The 27525-nt window shown below is 40.7% G+C and overlaps 1 protein-coding gene across 2 annotated transcripts in view; it reads left to right on the top strand.

Annotated features, from left to right (window-relative positions):
• SNX31 (sorting nexin 31) overlaps positions 1-27525 on the top strand; it is a 90792-nt gene that overhangs the window by 39432 nt on the left and 23835 nt on the right. For both annotated transcript variants that reach the window (XM_077163233.1, XM_077163234.1), the window contains 3 exons: positions 4956-5046; positions 5987-6074; positions 22812-22881. In XM_077163233.1, the coding sequence (XP_077019348.1) occupies positions 4956-5046; positions 5987-6074; positions 22812-22881 (249 nt within the window). The remainder of the gene's footprint in view (positions 1-4955; positions 5047-5986; positions 6075-22811; positions 22882-27525) is intronic.

The following is a 27525-nucleotide window of genomic DNA, read 5'->3' as shown; positions in this document are numbered from 1 at the left end:
TTTCCCCCTCTGGTTATGCTAATAAGGGATTGGTGAGCTGCACTTTTCATTGGTTCTTCTTGGGTGCGGACCTAAATGAGGACTGGGGATTAGGGAAGTGTGCACGTGCCAAAAGGAACTTCTTGTTATGGGTCTTACAGTCACTTCCTCCTCCCTCCTTCTCTATCTAACTGCCTCAGACAGGACCCAGAAAAAACATCTTCCCCTTCTTCTTATTTGTCCACTATTAGCTCTGCTTCTTGGGCCTTCCTTCCACCAAGCTGGGCTGCAGTGGGAACGCTGTCTTCTCACACCTACATTCTGTTCCCAAGAGCCAGCTCCCAGGCCTTTTTCCTTTGGAGGGTTTCATTTCTCTTCCTCTGGAGAAGCATTCAAAGGAGAATAAAAGTTATAAACAAGAAGAAGTTGAAAGTGTCTAGGACTTTCAAAGGATGGACATTTCAGATGTCCTGGCATTGGATTATATGACCCCTTTGAGCCAGAAATGGAAGTGCTCCCTGGGGGGCTTCTAGCTTCCCTTTTCTCTCTCTCAAACCTACCTGCACCTGAGGCCCTGTGAGGACTCCTTCCTGCATTCTGATTCCTCTCCTAGCCTGGAAATTCAAGCCATCCATGCCTTCCTTATCTTATTGGAGCAGTTTGCATCCCCAGATTAGGACACACCCCTTCTCTAGGTGGTGATCCTACCTGAGAGTGATTATTTTTGACCTTTCTTCCTACTGAAGTCATCACACACATCCTGCTCCAACCTTTTCTCCATTTCTGGATTCCGGCTGTGTTGAAAGACAGCAGCCATCTGATTGCCAAGGCTATTCAATGCCAAGTTATCCTAGGCTCCCCACCGCTTCCCCTCAAATCCTGCTTTTACCGAATCCAGATCTCTGTCTCATTCATCCCCTTGTCTGTTTCCTTCTCTCCATTCTCACATCCCTATCTTAGTTTGAGTGCTCATCATTTCTCATCAGTTTTTTACAGTAGCCCCTAAACTGGCCCCCCGAATTCCGGTCTTGCTCATCTTCTATACTGTTGTATGGATACAGGGTCATATGCAGCTAAGTTCTCTATGTTTTTTTGTATATCCAAGGCTGTGGGCCAAGAGTTACACCAGCGATCCTTGGGAGCTTGACATGCTTCAACTCCCTGAAGGGCTGTTGATCCTTTTTGGAAAGAACGTTCTGTATGTTCATGCTGCTGGTTTGGGGGAAAATTTATTCTCCTGTAATCAGGGACTGCCTTCTCTCCTCTTCCCTGGAGTTGAGCCATAGGGAAAAACCCTGGACATGGGCGGATGCCTGATATGTGTGAACAATAGCCAGAAGACTAGTGTGGCTGGAGCCACCTCGGCAAGAAGTGTTGGAGATGCAGTTTGAAGCAGTGGGAGCCACTGTGAGGATTTTGGGTTTCCCCCTGATGGAGGTGGGCGCCCGTGGGTCTCTGAGTTGAGGGGTGGCGTGATCTGACTTGTGACTTAATAGTGTCATTCTGGCTGCTGAGCTGAAGTTAGACAAGAGACTAGGAATATCAGATAGAAGTAATGGCGGTGGTTTAGGGTTGAGAGGTCGCGGTTGAGGGGTAAGACATGGTTGGAGTCTGCATAGATAGTTTTGGAGAAGAACCTGCAGCATTTGCTAATGGATCAGATGGAAGGTAAGAGAGAAAGAAGAGACAAAAGTGATTCCTTAATAGAAGGATGCAGTGTCCACCTGGTATTGTTATTGACACCAGAGGGAGTGCTGAAAAAATAGTAAGGCAGTAAGCCTAAGGTTCCACAATACCGTCTGCTTTGTCCAGTTCCCCTTGTAAAGAATAGCATCAATTTCACGAGGAACATTTGTGGTCTTAGAAAAATATATTTCCCCTCTTCTAATTGCATTGCTTATGAGAAATTCAAACCCACAATGCTGGTGACATTAGCATCACGTAGGTGCAAATGGAGGTTCTATCTCAGAAGTGAAGGAGTTTTCATAAAAGGTAAATGTGAACTTTTTGCCAGACTTTGACATGAATTTTCTTCCAGAAGCTGGGAAATTCTCTAGCTTGTATAAAAATGTAATTTAAGTTTTATAATGAAAAATTATTTTCTATTTCTTGTCAAGTATACTTGCTGCCATTCTCATTTTGCTTCCCTGTCTCCACTGGCCCCCACCCTGCCCTTTTATTTTTTAATGAACTCTTTGAGGACTCACAACAAGTTCAAATCTCTTATATTTTTAATATATCGGTGGTAATGTAGTTTTATTGGTAGTTGGTGTTTTAAAGCATTGGTAACATTTGTTAGGAGGGAAAATATTATGTCTCCTTTTGCCAATGTTTATTCCTCTCAAAAGAAGGTGTTTGTATTTATGTCTTTATAAATTATAGATGGCTTCTCCATTCCTCCCCTCCCCTCCCATTTTTTTCCATCCCTCTTCTGTGTTTGCCTTGGCATGTAAACTTGTTGTTTTCACTAAATGAGGCAGAGAAGAGAGTAATTTGAATGGACATGTGTCATATTTACTCTAGGAATGATATCTTTACTTAGCTATTAACTATCAGCATACACTCAGCCTCACATCCCCCTCCCCCTCAGAGCCTTCACAGAAGAGCCCTGTTTTTTGGTTTGGGGGTTTATTGCCAGGTCTGGGGAGAAGAATAAGACAGAAAGAAAGGATGGGGGACTGAACATTGAATAAAAGTTATGAAAATATTTCCAGGCTGTTCTTTATCTTCAAAACTATATTGAGAGCCAACCCCCAACCAGGACCATTCCAGCCAATCCTAAAGAACACCTAGGGCAATATATAAGATTCCGCAGGGTTCCATGCACTGGAGTAACTTTCCAGAAACCTTCAACCTCCAGATGGGTCCCTGATCCAGATAAGTCCTGAAACCTAGCCCAGCCTCTCCAGAACATCAGATAGTTCCATCTTCCTACACCATATTAGTGACAGACCCTTCCAATATCAAAAATTTAGAATGGCCATAGCCCAAACACCCCTAAAGAGAGAGTTGGAAAGATCAAAGGTGATGTTGGAGTTATGCAGTGAAGATAGGATTTAACAAATGAATATGAATGCTGAATCATTAAATTGATATCTCTTTTAGTCTCCAGTATCTTAGAGCAGCTAGAAGTAAAAACCTAAAATTGTGGAATTGTAACCCATGTCAAACTCTGAAATATGTTCTACAACTAATTGTGGTGCTGTGCTGTGAAATTTATTGCTTTTTTGTGCATATGTTATTTTTCACAAAAAAAAAGAAAAAAGTTGATTGTGATCATAAAAAAATATTTAAGCCTTCTAGCCTCCTATATTCTGGAACAACTAGAAGGAAAAATCTGAGAGGATCGTATGGTAGCCCATGACAAACTCTGGGATCTATCCTATAACCACTTGTTGAAGAGTGCTTTGAATATTGCTTTTTTATTTCTTTGCTTTGTATATATGGTATACTATCCAATAAAAAAGTAAAAGAAATATATATGACAAGCAGCTAAATGCAATGTGGCATCCTGGATTGGACCCAGGTTTGAAAAACCATCTATAAAAGATGGGGGATATTGAAGAAATCTTAGTATGAACTGGATTTTAAATGAGATTAGATAATTATTGCCAATTTTTTGAGCTGTGATGAGTATTGTAGTTTATAGGAAAATGTGTGGGTTTTTTTTTTTTTTTTTTTGCATGGGCAGGCATGGGGAATCGAATCCAGGTCTCTGACATGGCAGGCAAGAACTCAGCCTGCTGAGCCACCGTGGCCCACCTGGAAAATGTTTGTTGTTTTTTTAAAAAAAATCTGCTTGTTGAAGTATTTAGGAGTGAAATACTATGATGTCGTCAATGTAGTTTAAAATGATTTAGCAAAATGTAGATATGTATGTTTCTGTGAAGCATATATGGCAAAATGTTAATTATTGTATCTAAGTGGTATGTACATGGCTGTTTATTGTGCTGTGTTTTTCTATTTTCTGTTTGAAAAATACCTAATAAAAAGTCTACTATTTAAAAAAAAACTAGACTGAGAAACTCATCATTCATGCCATCCACTTAATAAGACTGTCTCATAAGATAATTTACAGATCTCTGACAAGGAAAGTACCCCTCTTTGAACCTGGTGTTTGTATAGTTGTCACCTAGAGAACTTGGAGTTATTAGTGCCAGCTCACATACAGGTCTGTAAAAGTGAATCCTTGTGTGTTAACAGAGATGACTTACCAAATTAAAATGGAGAGCGCAAATAAATTGCTCAAGAGCCCATCTTAAAGAAGGGCAGGGGCTGGGTGAAGCAGAGATACTTTGTCATAGGATGGGAAGTTCCTGCCAAGGGAAGGCATAAATATTTTGAGGTTACAACCTGGTAGCCCATTGGTAAAAATGAAGCCACTGTTGTGGGGATGAAAGTTCAAGGAGGAGCATGAAATGAGTTCACCCTGTGCCTGGGATCTGAGGTTTTCACTGGGAAAATGCCACACTACATTAGCCTTGACCAGCACAGAAAAAAGCAAAGCACGGGAGGCTTGGGTGTCAGAGCCAGACAGCAGCACACACACTTTTATATGCTGGGCGGGTGGTGGGGAAGGGGCCCCTGGCTTTCCTTTTTCCAGTGTCTGGAAATGCACAGGACGGTAAATGGGTGTGGGAGCCCTAGGGACAGGTTATCACTGAAGGACAGTTTTCCTGGAGAGTGCCTGCTGCCCTCCAACAGACTATAAAGACCCAAATGACCTGGGGACCTGAGGTTCATTCCCTTTCTACATAGGAGATGGGACAACAGCCTGAGCTGGTGGAACCGATTTCTGTTTTCTTCTCTCTTATTTTCTGTATTTAGATTTGGGAAAGAGTGCTTTTAATGTGCATTAGTCCATGCTACCATTTTTTTATTGATGTTTTGAGGTGGTTTCAAGTTTTAGATGTCACAGTTAGTAAGCATGGTGGCCCCTGCTAACTTTCCCCCCTTTTTTTTGTCTTTGGTTAAAGGTGGTGTCACATAGGATTGGACTGTGTCAGGAGCTCCTGGGCTACTTCAGCCTGTTTCTCATTCAGTTTCACAAGGAGGACAAGCTCTCTGGTAAGAAGGAGAGAAGGAATGGGGGAGACAGATGTGGGTAGGAGTGACCAGGACCTCAGCCCAAGAGGGGCAGAGTCACAGCCAGGGGGGCCTGTTACCCCCCAGGGAAGCCTCCAGTGTGTGGCCCCTATTACTTTCTCAGTCCTTGGATCAAAGCTTTATGGGTGGGGAGGTTGCATCTCTGAACAGGGTGAGCTGGGGGCAAGGATGGGGAGGTGACAACTACAAAGAGGTCGCATGAGCAGGAGCGAGGTGTCATATCTTTCTCAAAATACCTGCCCAGCCCCCGTGCTGACACCTGTGCCCTCTGTGCCCGCTGTACCCTTCTCCCTGGCTCTGACTGCTGTGCAACAGCCATGTCACAACCTCCTCTTGAATGAGTGCTCAACTCCAGGTGCTGGGACATCCCACCAGAGCAGAATTTCTCCTTGTTAAGGAATATTTGTCATAAAGGATGTTGCTGATATAAATCAGTTCTTAGATTCTTTTTAAAAAGTTATCATGAGATAGAGAAAAGTGATCATAGCTTCTGCGTTGCTCTGCAGTGCTTCTCTAGATAATGCAAGCTTTTTAGTTGTGACTTAAAATAGTTTACACACATCCTTAAGAAATTATGGGAGGTGGTTTTGAGTTGGAAATTAAGAGCTTTGGGTCTTAGCTCTGCCTCTAGGGGCTGTGTGTGCTGACAATGGTGCTGGGCCTCTCTGGGCCTCAGTTTCTTTATCTGTTTCATTGTGTAAAATATCCCCTACTCAAGCTGACATTTTATGAGGAGCAAATGAACTTATTTTTTAAATGAACTTCAGAAAGTTAAAAATCATATACAAATGCAAGAGAAGTTTATTAGTCTTATACTGCTAATATTTTATTTTCTCATTTTAAAGCTTCTGTGTAGAAACTATTTGTGCTGTTTTAAAGACTCCCTTTACCCTTTCTCTAGTTGTGAAAAAAATGGCGGACTTTGAACTTCCATATGTTAGTCTTCAAAGTTCAGAAGTGGAAAACTGTAAGATTGGACTCAGAAAGTGGTAAGTAAGCATTTCCTGGGGCATAGGCATTTGAGAATACCTTAATTATCATTGCTGCTCAGAACTTGCCAGTCTTGCCATATCCCAAGCACAGCCCAACAACTGGAGAGAGACCAGGAGCTTGGGGAGGGTTAAGAGGGAGACAATAAAGGAGAGAGGTTGCAATGAATCAGAATACTTGTCCTAAGGAATAGAAAGTTGAAGATGACTTTCACTGGTTTCAAGTAAAATAAGGAGTGTTGTAATGAGGATGATGGCCAACCATTCTTCATCTCTACTGACAGGCAAACAAGAAAAAAAGGTTTGAAAAATGGGGTTGGGCTAGATATTAAGGCAGGTAACAGCAAGTATTTACTGCTATGGGTTTGCTTTGGAATGGATATTGGTTTTATTAATTTTTTTTTTTTTTTAACATGGGCAGGCACCGGGAATCGAACCTGGGTCCTCTGGCATGCCAGGCGAGCATTCTTGCCTGCTGAGCCACCGTGGCCCGCCCAATATTGGTTTTATTAATTGATAGAATTTGTTGATGATTTCAAACAGGTATGATCTGTCTCTTAAACTGTGTCTTAAGTCAAAGACTGTAATGCAATAAATGCATTTGTACCTCAGCCACCCATATTTCTAGGTCAATAGAACACATGTCCCTCTGCAGAAAATACTATCATTTTGCCCCCAAATATAGGATCCCACGGGGGACCAAAATAAACAGAATAATCATGAGAGGTGGCAGCCATGCGCATAACCACACCCACATCTATACACATCCTATAATCTGTAGATTTCCATATTGCTTCTTGGGTTCATTCTTTCCCAGCTCAATAATTCTATAACCAGGGCACCCAAGCTTTAAAGAAAGACATTTTGAAGTCTAGGAAGAGTACTTACCCCTGACCTTGTGGACCTCTGCTAGGGCTGTAGTCTGTAGCTTTGAATTTTAGAAGGATATTCCCAGCAAGTCTAGAAGTTCATATTCTGCTATTTGAAAGTATTCTGAGAAAAGATCAAAATCTTGTGGCATTGATCCCTGATAAAAATAAGAGATCATAGTTCTGTCTAAGAGTGTAGGGAATATCTGTTCTTCTGGAAGCTTCTTAGTATAGTGAGTGACTGAGCATATGGGTTCCTGGGATCAGACTGGAAATCTAAAAGCCCAGCTCAATTGATTTTTTTTTTTTTTTTTTTTAGCATAAAGTTGTTCATAGTATCCTGTTATTACCTCCTTTATTTCTGTGAGGGCAGTGGTTATGTCTCCTCTTCCATTTCTGATCTTATTTATTTGCGTCCTCTCTCTTCTTCTTTTTGTCAATCTTGCTAAGGGCCCATCAATCTTACTGATTTTCTCACAGAACCAACTTCTGGTCTTACTGATTTTCCCTATTGTTTTCATGTTCTCAATTTCACTTATTTGTGCTCTAATCTTTGTTATTTCTTTCCTTTTGCTTGCTTTGGGGTTAGTTTGCTGTTCTTTCTCCAGTTCTTCCAAGTGGACAGTTAATCCCAGAATTTTTGCCCTTTCTTCTTTTTTGATATAAGCATTTAGGGCAATAAATTTCCCTCTTAGCACTGCCTTTGCTGCATCCCATAGGTTTTGATATGTTGTGTTTTCATTTTCATTCGCCTTGAGATATTTACTAATTTCTCTTGTAATTTCTTCCTTGACCCGCTGGTTGTTTAAGAGTGTGTTGTTGAGTCTCCACGTATTTGTGAATTTTTTGGCACTCTGCCTATTATTGATTTCCAACTTCATTCCTTTACGATCTGAGAAAGTGTTGTGTATGATTTGAATCTTTTTAAATTTGTTGAGACTTGCTTTGTGACCCAGCATATGGTCCATCTTTGAGAATGATCCATGAGCACTTGAGAAAAAGGTGTATCCTGCTGTTGTGGGATGTAATGTCCTATAAATGTCTGTTAAGTCTAGCTCATTTATTGTAATATTCAAATTCTCTGTTTCTTTATTGATCCTCTGTCTAGATGTTCTGTCCATTGATGAGGGTGGGGAACTGAAGTCTCCAACTATTATGGTAGATGTGTCTATTTCCCTTTTCAGTATTTGCAGTGTATTCCTCACGTATTTTGGGGCATTCTGATTCGGTGCGTAAATATTTATGATTGTTATGTCTTCTTGTTTAATTGTTCCTTTTATTAGTATATAGTGTCCTTCTTTGTCTCTTTTAACTGTTTTACATTTGAAGTCTAATTTGTTGGATATTAGTATAGCTACTCCTGCTCTTTTCTGCTTGTTATTTGCATGAAATATCTTTTCCCAACCTTTCACTTTCTTTTTTTTTTTTAATTTTTTTTATTAATCAAAAAAAAGAAAAGAAATTAACACAACATTTAGAAATCATTCCATTCTACACATGCACTCAGTAATTCTTACTATCATCACATAGATGTATGATCATCATTTCTTAGAACATTTGCATCGATTTAGGAAAAGAACTAGCAAAACAGCAGAAAAAGATATAGAATGTTAATATAGAGAAGAAAATTAAAATAATAATACTAATAAAAATATATATATATATAAAAAAAGGAAAAAGAAAAAAACAAAAACAAAAGATACAAACAAACAAACAAACAAACAAAAAACTATATTTCAGGTGCAGCTTCATTGAGTGTTCCAACATAGTTACATTACACTTAGGTATTATTGTGCTGTCCATTTTTGAGTTTTTGTATCTAGTCCTGTTGCACAGTCTGTATCCCTTCAGCTCCAATTACCCATTATCTTACCCTGTTTCTAACTCCTGCTGGTCTCTGTTACCAATGATATATTCCAAGCTGATTCTCGAATGTCGGTTCACATCAGTGGGACCATACAGTATTTGTCTTTTAGTTTTTGGCTAGACTCACTCAGCATAATGTTCTCTAGGTCCATCCATGTTATTACATGCTTCGTAAGTTTAGTCTGTCTTAAAGCTGCATAATATTCCATCGTAGGTATACGCCACAGTTTGTTAAGCCACTCGTCTGTTGATGGACATTTTGGCTGTTTCCATCTCTTTGCAATTGTAGATAATGCTGCTATAAACACTGGTGTGCAAATGTCCGTCTGTGTCTTTGCCCTTAAGTCCTTTGAGTAGATACCTAGCAGTGGTATTGCTGGGTCGTAATCCATTCTGCCATTCTATGTCTTTTGATTGGGAAATTCAGTCCATTAACTTTTAGTGTTATTACTGTTTGGATAATATTTTCCTCTACCATTTTGGCTTTTGTATTATATATATCATAACTGATTTTCCTTCTTTCTGCACTTTACTCCATACCTCTCTTTTCTGTCTTTTCGTATCTGACTCTAGTGCTCCCTTTAGTATTTCTTGCAGAGCTGGTCTCTTGGTCACAAATTCTCTCAGTGACTTTTTGTCTATAAATGTTTTAATTTCTCCTTCATTTTTGAAGGACAATTTTGCTGGATATAGGAGTCTTGGTTGGCAGTTTTTCTCTTTTAGTAATTTAAATATATCATCCCACTGTCTTCTAGCTTCCATGGTTTCTGCTGAGAAATCTACACATAGTCTTATTGGGTTTCCCTTGTATGTGATGGATTTTTTTTCTCTTGCTGCTTTCAAGATCCTCTCTTTCTCTTTGACCTCTGACATTCTAACTAGTAAGTGTCTTGGAGAACGCCTATTTGAGTCTATTCTCTTTGGGGTGCGCTGCACTTCTTGGATCTGTAAATTTAGGTCTTTCATAAGAGTTGTGAAATTTTCAGTGATAATTTCTTCCATTAGTTTTTCTCCTCCTTTTCCCTTCTCTTCTCCTTCTGGGACACCCACAACACGTATATTTGTGCGCTTCATATTGTCATTCAGTTCCCTGATCCCCTGTTCAAGTTTTTCCATTCTTTTCCCTATAGTTTCTGTTTCTTTTTGGAATTCAGATGTTCCATCCTCCAGTTCACTAATTGTAGCTTCTGTCTCTTTAGATCTACCATTGTAGGTATCCATTGTTTTTTCCATTTTTTCTTCTTTGTCCTTCACTCCCATAAGTTCTGTGATTTGTTTTTTCAGATTTTCTATTTCTTCTTTTTGTTCAGCCCATGTCTTCTTCATGTCCTCCCTCAATTTATTGATTTGGTTTTTGAAGAGTTTTTCCATTTCTGTTCGTATATTCAGCATTAGTTGTCTCAGCTCCTGTATCTCATTTGAACTATTGGTTTGTTCCTTTGACTGGGCCATATCTTCAATTTTCCGAGTGTCATCCATTATTTTCTGCTGGTGTCTGGGCATTTGATCAGATTTCCCTGGGTGTGGGACCCGGTGGTTGAAAGGTTTTTCTGTGAAATCTCTGGGCTCTGTTTTTCTTTTCCTGCCCAGTAGGTGGCGCTCGTCGCACTCCTCTGTCTGCGGGGCCCACCAGTAAAAGATGCTGTGGCTCCTTTAATTTACCAATCCCAATCTCGCAGTCGGCCCGGGAAACCGCGTGGAGGGGGGATCGCCGGCCACCGCGGCTTGTGGGAGTGCCGGTCCAAATTGCCCAGCTGGCCCGAGACGCCAAGCATGGCGGGACGGCCCCACTATCCAACGTTCCCAGTCAGACCGGGGAGCCACGTGTGTGGAGGGGACCCCAGTCGCCAGCCGCCCCGGCCGGGAAAACGCGCGCCCCTCGGGTATCTCACCGCAACAGATTCTCCCTGCCCGTTCAGCCGTTCCAGAATGGGGTACGCTTCTTTTTGGTCTCTGTCGTGGCTCCGGGAGCTGTTTCTTATTGTTTCTGTTTCTTTAGTTACTTTTCTGGAGGAGGAACTAAGACCCGCTCGTCTTACTAAGCCGCCATCTTCTCCGGACCCAACCTTTCACTTTCAACCTATGTTTATCTTTGGGTCTAAGATGTGTTTCCTGTAGACAGCATATAGAAGGATCCTGTTTTTTAATCCATTCTGCCAGTCTATGTCTTTTTTTTTTTATTAATTAACGGAAAAAAAGAAATTAACTCAACATTTAGAAATCATACCATTCTACATATGCAATCAGTAATTCTTAACATCATCACATAGATGCATGATCATCGTTTCTTAGTACATTTGCATCGGTTTAGAAGAACTAGCAACACAACCGGAAAGATATCGAATGTTAATATAGAGAAAAAAATAAAAGTAATAGTAGTAAAAACAAAACAAAACAAAACAAAACAAAAACCTATAGCTCGGATGCAGCTTCATTCAGTGTTTTAACATGATTACTTTACAATTAGGTATTATTGTGCTGTCCGTTTTTGAGTTTTTGTATCTAGTCCTGTTGCACAGTCTGTATCCCTTCAGCTCCAATTACTCATTATCTTACCCTGTTTCTAACTCCTGCTGGACTCTGTTACCAATGACATATTCCAAGTTTATTCTCGAATGTCAATTCACATCATTGGGACCATACAGTATTTGTCTTTTAGTTTTTGGCTAGACTCACTCAGCATAATGTTCTCTAGGTCCATCCATGTTATTACATGCTTCATAAGTTTAGTCTGTCTTAAAGCTGCATAATATTCCATCGTAGGTATACGCCACAGTTTGTTTAGCCACTCGTCTGTTGTTGGACATTTTGGCTGTTTCCATCTCTTTGCAATTGTAAATAACGCTGCTATAAACATTGGTGTGCAAATGTCTGTTCGAGTTTTTGCCCTTAATTCCTTTGAGTAGATTCCCAGCAATGGTATTGCTGGGTCGTATGGCAATTCTATATTCAGCTTTTTGAGGAACCGCCAAACTGCCTTCCACAGTGGTTGCACCATTTGACATTCCCACCAACAGTGGATAAGTGTGCCTCTTTCACCGCATCCTCTCCAGCACTTGTCATTTTCTGTTTTGTTGATAATGGCCATTCTGGTGGGTGTGAGATGATATCTCATTGTGGTTTTGATTTGCATTTCTCTAATGGCCAGGGACATTGAGCATCTCTTTATGTGCCTTTGGCCATTTGTATTTCCTCTTCTGAGAGGTGGATGTTCAAGTCTTTTTCCCATTTTGCAATTGGGTTGGCTGTCTTTCTGTTGTTGAATTGAACCATCTCTTTATAAATTCTGAATACTAGACCTTTATCTGATATGTCATTTCCAAATATTGTCTCCCATTGTGTAGGCTGTCTTTCTGCTTTCTTGATGAAGTTCTTTGATGCACAAAAGTATTTAATTTTGAGGAGTTCCCATGTATTTATTTCCTTCTTCAGCGCTCTTGCTTTAGGTTTAAGGTCCATAAAACCACCTCTAATTGTAAGATTCATAAGATATCTCCCTACATTTTCCTCTAACTGTTTTATTGTCTTAGACCTAATGCTTAGATCTTTGATCCATTTTGAGTTAACTTTTGTGTAGGGTTTGAGATATGCGTCGTCTTTCATTCTTTTGCATATGGATATCCAGTTCTCTAGGCACCATTTATTGAAGAGACTGTTTTGTCCCAGGTGAGTTGGCTTGACTGCCTTATCAAAGATCAAATGTCCATAGATGAGAGGGTCTATATCTGAGCACTCTATTCAATTCCATTGGTCGATATATCTATCTTTATGCCAATACCATGCTGTTTTGACCACTGTGGCTTCATAATATGCCTTAAAGTCAGGCAGTGCGAGACCTCCAGCTTCGTTTTTTTTCCTCAAGATGTTTTTAGCAATTCGGGGCACCCTGCCCTTCCAGATAAATTTGCTTATTGGTTTTTCTATTTCTGAAAAATAAGTTGTTGGGATTTTGATTGGTATTGCATTGAATCTGTAAATCAATTTAGGTAGGATTGACATCTTAACTATATTTAGTCTTCCAATCCATGAACACAGTATGCCCTTCCATCTATTTAGGTCTTCTGTGATTTCTTTTAACAGTTTTTTGTAGTTTTCTTTGTATAGGTTTTTTGTCTCTTTAGTTAAATTTATTCCTAGGTATTTCATTCTTTTAGTTGCAATTGTAAATGGGATTCGTTTCTTGATTTCCCCCTCAGCTTGTTCATTGCTAGTGTATAGAAATGCTACAGATTTTTGAATGTTGATCTTGTAACCTGCTACTTTGCTGTACTCATTTATTAGCTCTAGTAGTTTTCTTGTGGATTTTTCCGGGTTTTCGATGTATAGTATCATATCGTCTGCAAACAGTGATAGTTTTACTTCTTCCTTTCCAATTCTGATGCCTTGTATTTCTTTTTCTTGTCTAATTGCTCTGGCTAGAACCTCCAACACAATGTTGAATAATAGTGGTGATAGTGGACATCCTTGTCTTGTTCCTGATCTTAGGGGGAAAGTTTTCAATTTTTCCCCATTGAGGATGATATTAGCTGTGGGTTTTTCATATATTCCCTCTATCATTTTAAGGAAGTTCCCTTGTATTCCTATCTTTTGAAGTGTTTTCAACAGCAAAGGATGTTGAATCTTGTCGAATGCCTTCTCTGCATCAATTGAGATGATCATGTGATTTTTCTGCTTTGATTTGTTGATGTGGTGTATTACATTAATTGATTTTCTTATGTTGAACCATCCTTGCATACCTGGGATGAATCCTACTTGGTCATGATGTATAATTCTTTTAATGTGTTGTTGGATACGATTTGCTAGAATTTTATTGAGGATTTTTGCATCTATATTCATTAGAGAGATTGGTCTGTAGTTTTTTTTTTGGTAATATCTTTGCCTGGTTTTGGTATGAGGGTGATGTTGGCTTCATAGAATGAATTAGGTAGTTTTCCCTCCGCTTCGATTTTTTTGAAGAGTTTGAGGAGAGTTGGTACTAATTCTTTCTGGAATGTTTGATAGAATTCAGATGTGAAGCCGTCTGGTCCTGGACTTTTCTTTTTAGGAAGCTTTTGAATGACTAATTCAATTTCTTTACTTGTGATTGGTTTGTTTAGGTCATCTATGTCTTCTTGAGTCAAAGTTGGTTGTTCATGTCTTTCCAGGAACCCGTCCATTTCATCTAAATTGTTGTATTTATTAGCGTAAAGTTGTTCATAGTATCCTGTTATTACCTCCTTTATTTCTGTGAGGTCAGTAGTTATGTCTCCTCTTCCATTTCTGATCTTATTTATTTGCATTCTCTTCTTCTTTTTGTCAGTCTTGCTAAGGGCCCATCAATCTTATTGATTTTCTCATAGAACTAACTTCTGGTCTTATTGATTTTCTCTATTGTTTTCATGTTTTCAATTTCATTTATTTTTGCTCTAATCTTTGTTATTTCTTTCCTTTTGCTTGCTTTGGGATTAGTTTGCTGTTCTTTCTCCAGTTCTTCCAAGTGGACAGTTAATTCCTGCATTTTTGCCTTTTCTTCTTTTCTGATATAGGCATTTAGGGCAATAAATTTCCCTCTTAGCACTGCCTTTGCTGCGTCCCATAAGTTTTGATATGTTGTGTTTTCATTTTCATTCGCGTCGAGGTATTTGCTAATTTCTCTTGCAATTTCTTCTTTGACCCACTCGTTGTTTAAGAGTGTGTTGTTGAGCCTCCACGTATTTGTGAATTTTCTGGCACTCCGCCTATTATTGATTTCCAACTTCATTCCTTTATGATCCGAGAAAGTGTTGTGTATGATTTGAATCTTTTAAAATTTGTTAAGACTTGCTTTGTGACCCAGCATATGGTCTATCTTTGAGAATGATCCATGAGCACTTGAGAAAAAGGTGTATCCTGCTATTGTGGGATGTAATGTCCTATAAATGTCTGTTAAGTCTAGCTCCTTTATAGTAATATTCAGATTCTCTATTTCTTTATTGATCCTCTGTCTAGATGTTCTGTCCATTGATGAGAGTGGGGAATTGAAGTCTCCAACTATTATGGTAGATGTGTCTATTTCCCTTTTCAGTGTTTGCAGTGTATTCCTCACGTATTTTGGGGCATTCTGGTTCGGTGCATAAATATTTATGATTGTTATGTCTTCTTGTTTAATTGTTCATTTTATTAGTAGATAGTGTCCTTCTTTGTCTCTTTTAACTGTTTTACATTTGAAGTCTAACTTGTTGGATATTAGTATAGCCACTCCTGCTCTTTTCTGGTTGTTATTTGCATGAAACATCTTTTCCCAACCTTTCACTTTCAACCTATGTTTATCTTTGGGTCTAAGATGTGTTTCCTGTAGACAGCATATAGAAGGATCCTGTTTTTTAATCCATTCTGCCAGTCTATGTCTTTTGATTGGGGAATTCAGTCCATTAACATTTAGTGTTATTACTGTTTGGATAATATTTTCCTCTACCATTTTGCCTTTTGTATTATATATATCATATCTGACTTTCCTTCTTTCTACACTCTTCTCCATGTCTCTCTCTTCTGTCTTTTTGTATCTGACTCTAGTGCTCCCTTTAGTATTTCTTGCAGAGCTGGTCTCTTGGTCACAAATTCTCTCAGTGACTTTTTGTCTGAGAATGTTTTAATTTCTCCCTCATTTTTGAAGGACAATTTTGCTGGATATAGGAGTCTTGGTTGGCAGTTTTTCTCTTTTAGTAATTTAAATATATCATCCCACTGTCTTCTTGCTTCCATCGTTTCTGCTGAGAAATCTACACATAGTCTTATTGGGTTTCCCTTGTATGTGATGGATTGTTTTTCTCTTGCTGCTTTCAAGATCCTCTCTTTCTCTTTGACCTCTGACATTCTAACTAGTAAGTGTCTTGGAGAATGCCTATTTGGATCTATTCTCTTTGGGGTGCACTGCACTTCTTGGATCTGTAATTTTAGGTCTTTCATAAGAGTGGGAAATTTTCGGTGATAATTTCTTCCATTAGTTTTTCTCCTCCTTTTCCGTTCTCTTCTCCTTCTGGGACACCCACAACACGTATATTTGTGCGCTTCATATTGTCATTCAGTTCCCTGATCCCCTGTTCAAGTTTTTCCATTCTTTTCCCTATAGTTCCTGTTTCTTTTTGGATTTCAGATCTTCCATCCTCCAGTTCACTAATTCTAACCTCTGTCTTGAAATCTACCATTGTTGGTTTCCATTGTTTTTTTTCATCTCTTCTACTGTATCTTTCATTCCCATAAGTTCTGTGATTTGTTTTTTCAGTTTTTCTATTTCTTCTTTTTGTTCAGCCCATGTTTTCTTCATGTCCTCCCTCAATTTATTGATATGGTTTTTGAAGAGGTTTTCCATTTCTGTTCGTATATTCAGAATTAGTTGTCTCAGCTCCTGTATCTCATTTGAACTATTGGTTTGTTCCTTTGACTGGGCCATATCTTCAGTTTTCCTGGTGTGATTTGTTATTTTTTGCTGACATCTGGACATTTAATCAGATTACCCTGAGTGTGGGTCCCAGCAGGTTGAAAGACTTTCCTGTGAAGTCTCTGGGCTCTGTTTTTCTTATCCTGCCCAGTATGTGGTGCTTGTCTGTCTGCGGGTCCCACCAGCAAAAATGTTGTGGCTCCTTTAACTTTGGAAGGCTCTCCCTGCTGTGTGCGTTTTGGAGACAGAGGAAAGGTTGTCAGCTGGTTTTAATGGCTTCAAATTGCGAAGTCCTGGGATTTGAATTCCTTGAGAGAGGGATTCCACCTGAGATGCGTTTTACCCCTCCCGTGGGGAAGGTTCAGGTGGTAGAGAGCCCTGAAAGCAGCCTGTTTCTGTGTTTGGGGCAGTTCCAACCTATGTAATCCCAGCGCTGAGCCCAGAGGCACCAAGCCTCCGTAGAAACAGCCGCAGAAGGCTCTGTTTCACCCCCTTTCCTGTTTTTCAGTTAGCCCAATAGGCGACTTCCGCCTTGATCAGCTTCGCCTGAGCTGGGGGCCTATTTTTAGTAGTCAGAATTTGTTTATTAATGCCATTATTGGTGTTTGGTTGGACTCAGTCCCTGCTACTGTTGGAGACTCTTTCCTTTCCCTCCGGGTAGCCGCCTGGGGAGGAGGGGCGCCGGCTGCCGCGGCTTGGGGATCTCGCTGATCCAAGACTCGTAGCTGGTCCGGGAAGCCGCCCGCGAGGGAGGGGTACCGACCACCGTGGCTTGGGGAACTTGCCTCTCTGAGACTCTCAGCCGGCCCGGGAAGGAGGGCGGGAGGGGCGCCGGCCACCAGCCGCCGCGGCCCGGGGAGGTGCGTGCCACTAAGGGATCTCACCGCAGCGGAGTCTCGCAGTCGGTCTAGCCAGTCCAGACTGGGGTATGCTGTGTGTCCGGTCTCTGTCATGGCTCCGGGAGCTGTTCTGTACTGTTTCTGGTTATTTAGTAGTTGTTCTGGAGGAGGAACTAAGACGCGTGCACCTTACCAAGCCGCCATCTTGGCCCCCCTCTCAATTGATTTTTAGCTGCATAACCTTAGCCAGATTACTGAAGCTCTCTGACCTCCAGTTTCTTTATCTGTAAAACGGTAATAATAATAATAATATTATTATATATATCATAATATCACAAGATAATGTGTTAAAGTTATCTCATATGCTCATTTAATCTTAGCCGTGTTCTTTTTATATTGCTAATGATGATGATGATAGTAAGAAAATAAATGCCTGAGGCTTAGCATTTTCCCTCATGAGCTCTCCTGGGAACTTAAGGTCAGAGGAGAGATAAGGATTCTGCCCCTCAGCTTAATGCTTGAGTTGCAAATTGGGTTTTGCTTCTGTCTTCATTAAGTAGGTGTATTCTAGATCCTAAATACAAGATAAGTGTTTACCCAGAATCTCAGGTCCAGGCAGACTGCCTGGGAAGAAAGGAGGTCTTAACTTCTATATTCAGAGCGGGAAAGCAGGTCACTGAAAGGGGAGAGCCTGGTGTAAAATCCTATGGGTGGCCCATCCTCTTTCTGAGGGAGAACTTGTTAGATGGGAGCAGGGAGCCTAGTCACCTACCAAGAGCCTAGTCATTCCCAAAAGGTGGCACCTCTTGGTGAGGTCTAGTAAGCGTTTTAGGGATTTTTCTCTGTTTAGGAATTCCCTAGGTGAATGTATTCAATGACAGTGTGGCTCCTCCCAGACCAATGGATGCCTACCCTGCTTTGCAGATCTGGAATGGGTGAAGGGACCGCCCTGTCCTGCAACGTTGCTTTTCTCTGTTACATGGGCCCCTGGAATGCTTGGGTAAAATAGGTAAATGTAATATAAATAGAAAAGGTTTAGTTCCTTCTCTCTACTCCTGGGAATGAAGTTGAGCCTCATGCCATATTTCCATACTTTTCCTACTCTAAGCCAATCCCATTGATCTATTCACCCTACAATTGTGAGTACAGTGATTCTGCTTACCTCTGCCTTTTGATTGGCTACAGATCAGCCATAACACACCCTTCCTAACCATTTCTGTGAATTCATAGCATGCTACTATGCTTGCACATGGAATTTTTTTAGTTCATCCTGGAAATTCTTGACTTTTGGGGCAGATGTGGAGCCCCTTGCTATTTGTAAGTTGCTCTACAGGACCTAGGGGCAACTCTAAATGAGACCCAGTTCCCCAGACTCAGGGGTCTTCGCATCTTGTATCAGCAAAACCTGACCAAGCAGTGATCAGCATAAGCCCAGGCTGCACAGTGAATGGATTGATATACACAGCCTTGGTGAGTCAGGGACTGAGGTTTATAGGGAGAGGCAGATAAGTCAGGGAACAAGCAAGACCTTGTGCTTTTCCAGGTCCAGAGAGTTGGAGAATACTAAGCTGGAATGATGTTTAGGTTTACTAAAACTGCTGGAATGCAATATACTAGAAATGGGTTGGCTTTTACAATGGGTATTTTTTAACCTACAAATTTACAGTTCTAAGGCCTTGAAAGTGTCCCAATTAAGGCATCAACTCTGAAGAAAGTCTGCTGCGGTCTGGGGTTCCTCTGTCAGATAGCAAGGCACATGGCTGGCGTCTACTGGTCCTTCCTTCCAGGGTTTTGTTGCTTTCAGTTTCTGGCTCCATTGGCCTCCCCTCTGAGCTTCTATGGGTCCTCTCTTAGCTTCAGGGATTTTTTCTCTCTAAGCTCTCTTGGCTGTTTCTGTTCTTTATCCTCTCATAAAGGACTTCAGTAAAGGGATTCAGATCTTGAGTGCGGTGAGTCATATCTCAAATTGAAATAACCTAACCAAACATCTCACCCACAATAGGTCTGCACCCCACAAGCATGGATTAAAAGAACATGGCCTTTTCTGGGGTATATAACAGCTTCAGACCAGCATACTCCACCCTCTGGACCAAAAAAAAAAAAAAAAACCATGTTATTTTCATATGCAAAATATATTCATTCTGTCACAGTATCACAAAAGTCTTAAATCATTTCAGTAACAATATTAAGTACAAAGTTTCATCAAAATCAGTTACAGGCGTGGTCTCTCCTAAGGCAAAATTCTCTTCCAGCTGTGACCCTGTGACACTTAGAATAAGTTATCTGCTTCCAATATACAAAGGAGGGACAGTCATAGGATAAATGTTCCCATTTCCACAGGGAGAGATTGGAAGGAAAGTGGGTCACCAGACCCAACCAGTTCCAAAAATCTGTAGGGCATACTTCATTAGATTTTCAGGTCTGAAAATCATCCATAGAATGATATTTTATCCTCTGGGTTTGAGAGATTGTCATACCCATCTTTTCCAAAGCCTTCTTCTCTATGAACCCTGGGTTGAGGGCTTCAGCATCCCCAAGCATTGGAGAGATGGCCATGCCCTCTCTCCCACTGTCTTCAAGCATGTGAGTGGCAGCTGGACTCTCTGCCATCTCCAGAACATGTACTCCACCCTCTCTGAAGCCTGGGGCAGCATCACTCTTCCTGATCAACAGGGTGGCCAAACTTGCCTCATTCCACCAGGCTTCTGAGAACCCTGAAGTGGTAACATGCTTCCTAAACAATGGGGCAGAAGGCCTGCCCCTCTGCAAACTATAGGGCAGACTCACCCTTTCTACATGCATAGGTAGGTCTGTTCTCGTAACCCAAGGTTTCTTGGTTCTAGACCTCTGCTTTCTTGGTTTTGCCACCAAAGTCATTTTTCCATTGATCTGTCCTTTTAGTCCAAGCTGGCAGTGGTTCCCTTCATATAGATCTTGCAAAAAACTCATTGGTTTCACATGCAGCACATAGGGATTCCAAATGTCACAGTACAACTTCCTACAAATCCTTTCTGGGTAGCTATATTTCCAGTCCTGGCTTATACTGAAATGGCTGGTTCCATGTTTGGTTAAACCCTCACATGGGGCACTATCCTCTGGGGACTCATTTTCCAAAAGCTCAGAATTTTCCAAACTATCAATTTCTAGTTTCTTTGTACCCAAGAGTTCAGTTCTCAGCTTATCCCTTTCCTCTTGCATTTTACTATATGCTGCAAGGAGAAGCCAGGCTGCATTTTCCACATTTAGTTTGGAAATTTCCTCAGTTAGATATCCAAGCTCATCACTTTCAAATTCTGCCTTCCATCCAACACCATGACTCAATTTTGCCAAATTATCTGCCAGTTTAAAACAAGGACTGCCTTTCTTCTAATTGGCAGTGACACATTCATCATTTCTAAGGCTTCGTTGGAAGTACCTTTACATCCGTATTTCTATCCACAGTCTCTTCAAAGCAATCTAGGGCTTTCCTATCAAGCTCCTCACAATTCTTCCAGAATCTTCCCCTTATCCATTTATAAAGCCATTCCATCATTTTTGTTATCTGCAAATCACAGCACCCCTTTCCTCTGTATCAAATTCTGTTTTTTTTTTTTCTTTATCCTCTCATAAAGGACTCCAGTAAAAGGATCAAGACCACCTTGAGTGGGATTGTGTTTTAGTTTGCTAATGCTGCTGGAATGCAATACACCAGAAATGCACTGCTTTGATAAAGTGGTTTATTTAATTACAAATTTACAGTTCTTCAGAGGAAAGGCATCTCGCTTTCTCTGTCACATGGGAAGGCACAAAATGACATCTGCGTGCTTTCCCTCCTGGTTTCTGGGTTCAAACAGCTTTCCCTGAAGTGATTCCTATCTGCATCTCCAAACATCTGGGTCTGTGTTGGCTCTGAGCTCTAAGCGGAGTTGTGCTGGACTCTGCTGATCTGTCTCTTTCTCTTCTGACTTCCTTTTAAGCCTCCAGCTAATTAAATTTTTTTTTCTTTGAGCTAATTAAATATCACTTATTGTGTGAGGCACTTCCCTTAGCTGACTGTAGATGTAATCAGCCATAGATGAATTTCACATGATAATGATTTAAATCCACAGCAACAGAACAGCAGGGCACCATCATCTAGCCAAGTTGACACTGGAACATAACTACTACAGATAGGTCACATCTCGAATTGAAATAACCTAACCAAAAGATCCCATCCACAGTGGGTCTACACCCACAGGAATGGATTAAAAGAACATGGCCTAGAACCAACAGAGCCCACACACCCAGAGACCTTTAGAGATGCATAAAGGAAATGCCCCTGGGGAAGCCATTAAAGAAGCCTGGAGAGAAAGTTAGTAGACATCGCCATGTGCCTTTCCAGCTGAGAGACCAACCTCAAACGTCATCAGCTTTCCTGAACCAGGAATCCAGCCGTGATGCTGAGGGAAGCCTAGACGACATGGAGGTGAACTGAGGCCCCTAGCCCTCTGGCCCAGCTGAGGTCCCAGTCAGCAGCCAGCACCAACTTGCCAGCTGTGTGAGAGAGACAAACTGGAAGCTGGTCCTCCGATCTGCATTTGAACCTCGCCAGCTGACACCACTTGGGGAAGAAATGAGCTTTCCCCAGCAAGCCATTCACAAATTACAGATTTATGAGCAAAATAAATTACTGTCATTTCAGGCCAAGGATAGCAGACATTTTCTGTGAAGTTCCAAATAGCAAGTAGTTTAGGCTTTGCCGACCACATACTGTCTCTATCACATATTCTTTTTTTTTTTTTTAACACTTTAAGAATGTTGAAAATAATTCCTAGCTTGTACAGTATACAAAAAGAGGCCATGGGCTGGGTTTGGATCGCAGGCAATAGTTTGCTTATCCCTATTTCAAGCCATTAAATTTTGGGGTGATTTCTTACATAGCAGTAGATTATCAGAACAGTAATTTAAATGATTTGCACAAGCTGCAAATCATAGGGGCAAAAAGAGAAAATGACACCCATACACACACACACTCATAGACATGCCAGTTTTTTAATCTAACCAGCCATATAAAACTTAGCAGTTACTTAATGAAATAAATAAATTTTAGCAAGTAAAATGATGTATGTGTATGTTAAAAAAAAAAGCCTTTTCTGGGCTACATAACAGCTTCAAATCAGCATAAATGGGGAATGTAGGGATAGGTGGTAAGAAATGAAAGCAGAGGTGATCTCAAGAAGGGCCTTAGAAGTGAGAAGATGAAATGGTCTAACTAACTCCTGGGACTATGAGATTTCTGAAAGGTCACTCTGGAAAGACCACTCTGGCTAGGGTATGGAGAGTGAGGTTAAAGGTATGACTGAGACCAGGGTGGTTGCTGGATCAGTTCAGGCAAGGGATGAGGGTGGACTCGGCACTGGGAGGTGAAAATGAATATGAGTACACGGCATATGAATATGCCAGGGGCTGTGGGAGGGGGTAGGGTGAATGCAGGGCCTGGTGGCCAACAACGGGGTCAGACAGTTTCTCGAAAGCTGTATGTTGGTGGTTTGCTTTTTTTTGGTGGGGGAGCAACTTTATTCTCAGAGTCTACCAGGCAAGTTCATTTATACTACCTTGCAGTATAAACGAGGCAGAAAAGATAGAGGAGCAAAATGGAAGCTATGCAAGTATAGGGATGTGACCTTGTTAGAAGAAGGGGGCTTGCTTCCTAGGGTAGAACCAAGTGCAATTCCCCCCAGGTGTGCCTGGCCAGAAATGTTGATGCTTGTCAGCATGCCCTATAAGTTAACACCCCTGAATTATGCAGGTATATGGATCCCTCCCTTGATGCCAGGCTGATGGACTGCAGAGTGGCTGGAGAGCTGATCTACCTACAGGTGAGGGTAACCGAGAACTGCCTGAGAGCCGTATATTCTAAACCACTTTGGTTTGGAATCGTTTTTTTTTTTTTTTTTTTTTTTTATTAATTAAAGAAAAAAAGAAATTAACACAATATTTAGAAATCATTCCATTCTACATATGCAATCAGTAATTCTTAACATCATCGCATAGATGCATGATCATCATTTCTTAGTACATTTGCATCGATTTAGGAAAAGAACTAGCAAGACAACAGAAAAAGATATAGAATGTTAATATAGAGAAAAAATAAAAATAATAATAGTAAAAAAAAAAGAAAAAAAGACAAACAGACAGACAAAAAAAAAAACCCTATAGCTCAGATGCAGCTTCATTCAGTGTTTTAACATGATTACTTTACAATTAGGTATTATTGTGCTGTCCATTTTTGAGTTTTTGTATCTAGTCCTGTTGCACAGTCTGTATCCCTTCAGCTCCAATTACCCATTATCTTACCCTGTTTCTAACTCCTGCTGGACTCTTGGAATCGTTTTTTGAAAACATTTTTGTAGTGATTAAGAATTCTACCTCCATTTTAACCGATACTTTTTGAATTTTCAGTTGAAACTCATCTGGGGTAATTTAACATGAGCCTAGAAAGTACATCTTGGATAATTTTAAGTCACACTTTAATTAGATTAGGGTCCCTGAATCTAATTTTAGCATAAACTTCTTTTTCCCTGAGCCAGCAGCAGCATACCTGCCCGCAGGCTGGCTTCCTGGGTGTGGGACCTGCACAGTTGCCTTGGGTCCCATCTTGGAAGCGTCCTGACCTTGGTTTACTACTCTGCTATCACATTGTTAATATTTTTTTTTATTGCGAAAAACTAACATATATTTAAGAAAGCAATAAATTTCAAAGTACACTGCCTCAATAGTTATAAAACAGATTCCAGAATTTGATATGGGTTACAGTTCCACAATTTAAAATTTTTCCTTCTAGCTGCTTCAAGACACTGGTAACTAAAGAAATATCAAAGAAAAAAGAAAAGAAAAAGTATCATATAATGATTCAGCAGTCATACTCATTTGTTAAATCTTACCTTCTATGTTATAACTCCACCGTCTCCTTTGATATTTCTTCCAGTCTTGAGGGGTATTTGGGCTATGCCTGTTCTAACTTTTTCATGTTGGAGAGCACTGTTGAAAATATGGGATAGGGGGATGGAACTAGTTGATGTTCTTGGAGAGGCTGGCCCCTCTGGGTTTCAGGACTTACCTGGCCTAGGAACCCATCTGGAGGTTGTAGTTTCTGAAAAGTAATCATAATGCATGGAACCTTTGTCGAATTTCAGATAAAGCCCTAGGTGTTCTTTAGGGTTGGCAGGAATGGTTTTGGTAAACCATAGTAATTAGCAACATCTAGCTGAAGCTTGTGTAAAAGTACACAAGCTTGATCCTATTTGAACTCTTTCCACCAGTGATACCTTATTTGTTACAATTCTTATCCCCCTTTTGGTTGGGAAGGCATTGGCACCATGGGATCGACAATACCTTAATAATGTTTTTACAGGGGACCCTGTGTTTTCACATTAGGCCCTGCAAATAATCAGGCCTGGCTCTCTTCTCTCCTCTCCTCTCCCTGGCTCTCCCCCTACATACCTGACCTCCAAAAAAAAAAATTGGAAGTTTGGACTCCCTTCCCTTCCCCTGACTGTGCGGCGGAAGCAGTGAAGTGGTCAGTGCTTTGTGACACACCCCCAGGACACCCCGTCCTCCATCTCCCACCCTCTTCACCAGCTCCCCACCAGTGCTCACACTCAAAAATATGTTTTCAAGGGGACAAGGAAACATCAGTAAAACCTAACTGTGGTGCTCTGACAAAAAAGTCAGTGGAATGATTTTGAATGCTTTAGCTTGATAGATGGTGTAGAAGAAGACGCGAAGTCTACTACTTCCTTATGTGGGTTTTTAAGAGACCATGGCCATCTTGTAAATCACTCCATAAAGAATTTCTAAATTCTAAGGGGAAATAAATCAGATTATCTCTTATTAAATGTTTAATGTTCACTACTGTAGTTTTATACCTGTAATACAGCCTGGAGTTCATTTCATGTTATACCTTGACCCATGTATAATCATGTTCCAGGTATATGCTCCTGCTACATGAACTGAAACGCAACCCACCATTTTAAAGACCCATAACTATCGTACCCTTCCCATTTTGATACATTATTGGTTGTGTCTGGTTTATGTGATATTACATCCTTGGTTGAGAATGCATCACCTAATTATGATAATTCCTGTGAGCAATACTGTCTTCTATACGGTATGGTTTCCAGAAATACATTGTGATGAGAGGTCAGAACTGCCAGCATCATAATGTAATGTGATTTTATCTATCTGCATTAAGGAGTTATAAACCAGAGAGAAATGGAAGGCATTTTCTCTGCACACAGCTGAAAAACAGTGGCTTCATGGAAAGCACAATAAATTGCAGAGAGCCATTGGCTCTCTCCATGAGATCTTGGAACAGTCACTTCATCCTTCTGAACACAACACTCCTTGATGATGAGGTTGAACTAATGGTCTCTAAGTTTTCTCCTGGCTTTAGCAGACTGTTACTAAACACGTAGCACTTTGCCTGGCAAAGTCTTCAAAAAACCCTTCCTCATAGAATCATCTTCACCATTCTCGTCGTCATCACCATCATTCCCTGAATCTGAGTGGAGGTTCCGTAAAGCTGTAAGATGCGCTCAAGGTCAGCAGGACCTGGACCAGAGCCCTGAGAGGGCCTCCTCCATGAAACATGTCCGGACTAATCCCCCCAGAAAAGGCCTCCCTCCCTCTCTGCTCCCACAGCCTTTTGCTCGTTTCCTCTATTATAGCACTTCTCACCCAGCACTGTAAATACTGGTTTACCTATGTGTCTCCTGGACAAGACTCTGTGTGGTCAAGGGTAGAGACTGTGTCCTGGGTGCCCAGGATATGTGAATGGATGAGAAGCAGTCGTCCTTTTCACAAGTCAATGTGAAGAGCTTCTTTTACAAGTGCTGTCATAGTTAACAAAGTTTTTATTTTTCTTAAGCACATGTGCCTGATGATGCCCCAGGAGTCAGCTGGTCCAGTAGACCTACTTTGTTTACTCCCAATTTTTTTTTTAAGAAATTTTTGTGACATTAGCAAAATGGGAGATTGCATATAAAAGTAAACTGCTGGGTTGTCTCAAAAATACTGAAAGCTCTCTAAACCTGACTCCCTCATTTTAGGGACCAGCTGTGAATGACATATAGTACATAGTGTAGTTGAGTGATGAATTGTGAACCCATAATCAGGGTCAAACCTTTTCACAGGTAGTGAAACCAAAACAGGTATGTTTTCTCGGCTGTAGGTCTTTTAAATCTCCGTGTTTCAAAGTTTTGAGTCCCCTAATAATGAATAATGTGCTTTTGGTTATTACTTACTGAACATAGGGCATAGAAAAGAAAAGGCATTTAGTTCTTCATGTTCAAACCAACTCCATTCAGATATGGTCTTTAGGTCCAGGTTTGATAACAATTGGAGACACGCAGAAAGCCTTAAGGATGAGTAGCTACCTTCATGATAAGAATGCAGTGGCTTGGGCATGGTATAGTGTCAGACCTGGGTTTTAGTCCAAATCCTGCCACTTGCTGAATGGCCTTGAAAATTACAATCTTTGTGAACCTCAGTTTACCCATCTCTAAAATGGGAGTCATTGTTCTTACCCCACAGGAGAGTTGGGAAAAGTCAACAAGAAAGCCAATCTAAACTAGTCCTCAACAAATTTTAGTTATTTTTCTTCTCCTTTAAACTCCACAGCCTTTTCACCCAACCTAAGTGGCAATATCAAAAATGTATTCAGGGCAAGCCACGGTGGCTCATCAGGCAGAGTTCTCGCCTGTCACGCTAGAGGCCGGGTTCGATTCCCAGTGCCTGCTCATGCAAAAAAAAAAAAAAGTATTCAGCTTTCCTTTTCTTGAAGATAAGGGACAATCTACCAAAATCACCGACGGGGTGATACAAACTTATGTTCAGACTAAGGTACAAGTAAGTGTTTGATAACTGACAAGGAAATGAGTGTTTGATGCTTATAAGGCATTGGACAAGATACACTGAGGGGAGGGACACGAGGTCTTCCCTTTAAGGGTTGGCATTGTAACTGAGGAATGATGGAAAGCTCTTTTACAGCATGAGTAGTTAAAGCAGTGCAGGCTGAGTGTAGAGCTGACACCGGCAAGCTCATTCCAGAGCCTCCCTTGGGCCGGCTGGATAAAAGGGAAGGAAGACCAGGAGCCTGGAGGGAGTGGGAAAAAGCGCTGAGAAAAGGATCCTGGAGCAGGGAAGGCAGACTGCCTCTTTTAATAAGTTGCATACTTTTCAATATTATAATCTTACCCAGTATGATACTATAGTATATTATTATACATATATATATACTGTATAATATATGTATAATACTGTGATAGCAGTAATAACCTTATGAATAAATTTTTCCCATGTTGATGTTTATCATTCCTGAAGTTGGCTTTAGATTTGTGTTGCAAGTCACTTCCGGAACGTTGTACCGATTTAAACTCCATCAGTCCTCTATAGAACTTCCTGTTTCTCCAAACTCTCGCCAGCTCTCAGTATTATATATTTTTTAATCCTTATTAGGTTGA

Source organism: Tamandua tetradactyla, chromosome 6, assembly GCF_023851605.1.
Source record: "Tamandua tetradactyla isolate mTamTet1 chromosome 6, mTamTet1.pri, whole genome shotgun sequence".
NCBI lineage: Eukaryota > Metazoa > Chordata > Mammalia > Pilosa > Myrmecophagidae > Tamandua > Tamandua tetradactyla.
The sequence above is the reverse complement of the archived record's forward strand: the minus strand, read 5'-3'. Positions and strand labels throughout refer to the sequence as shown.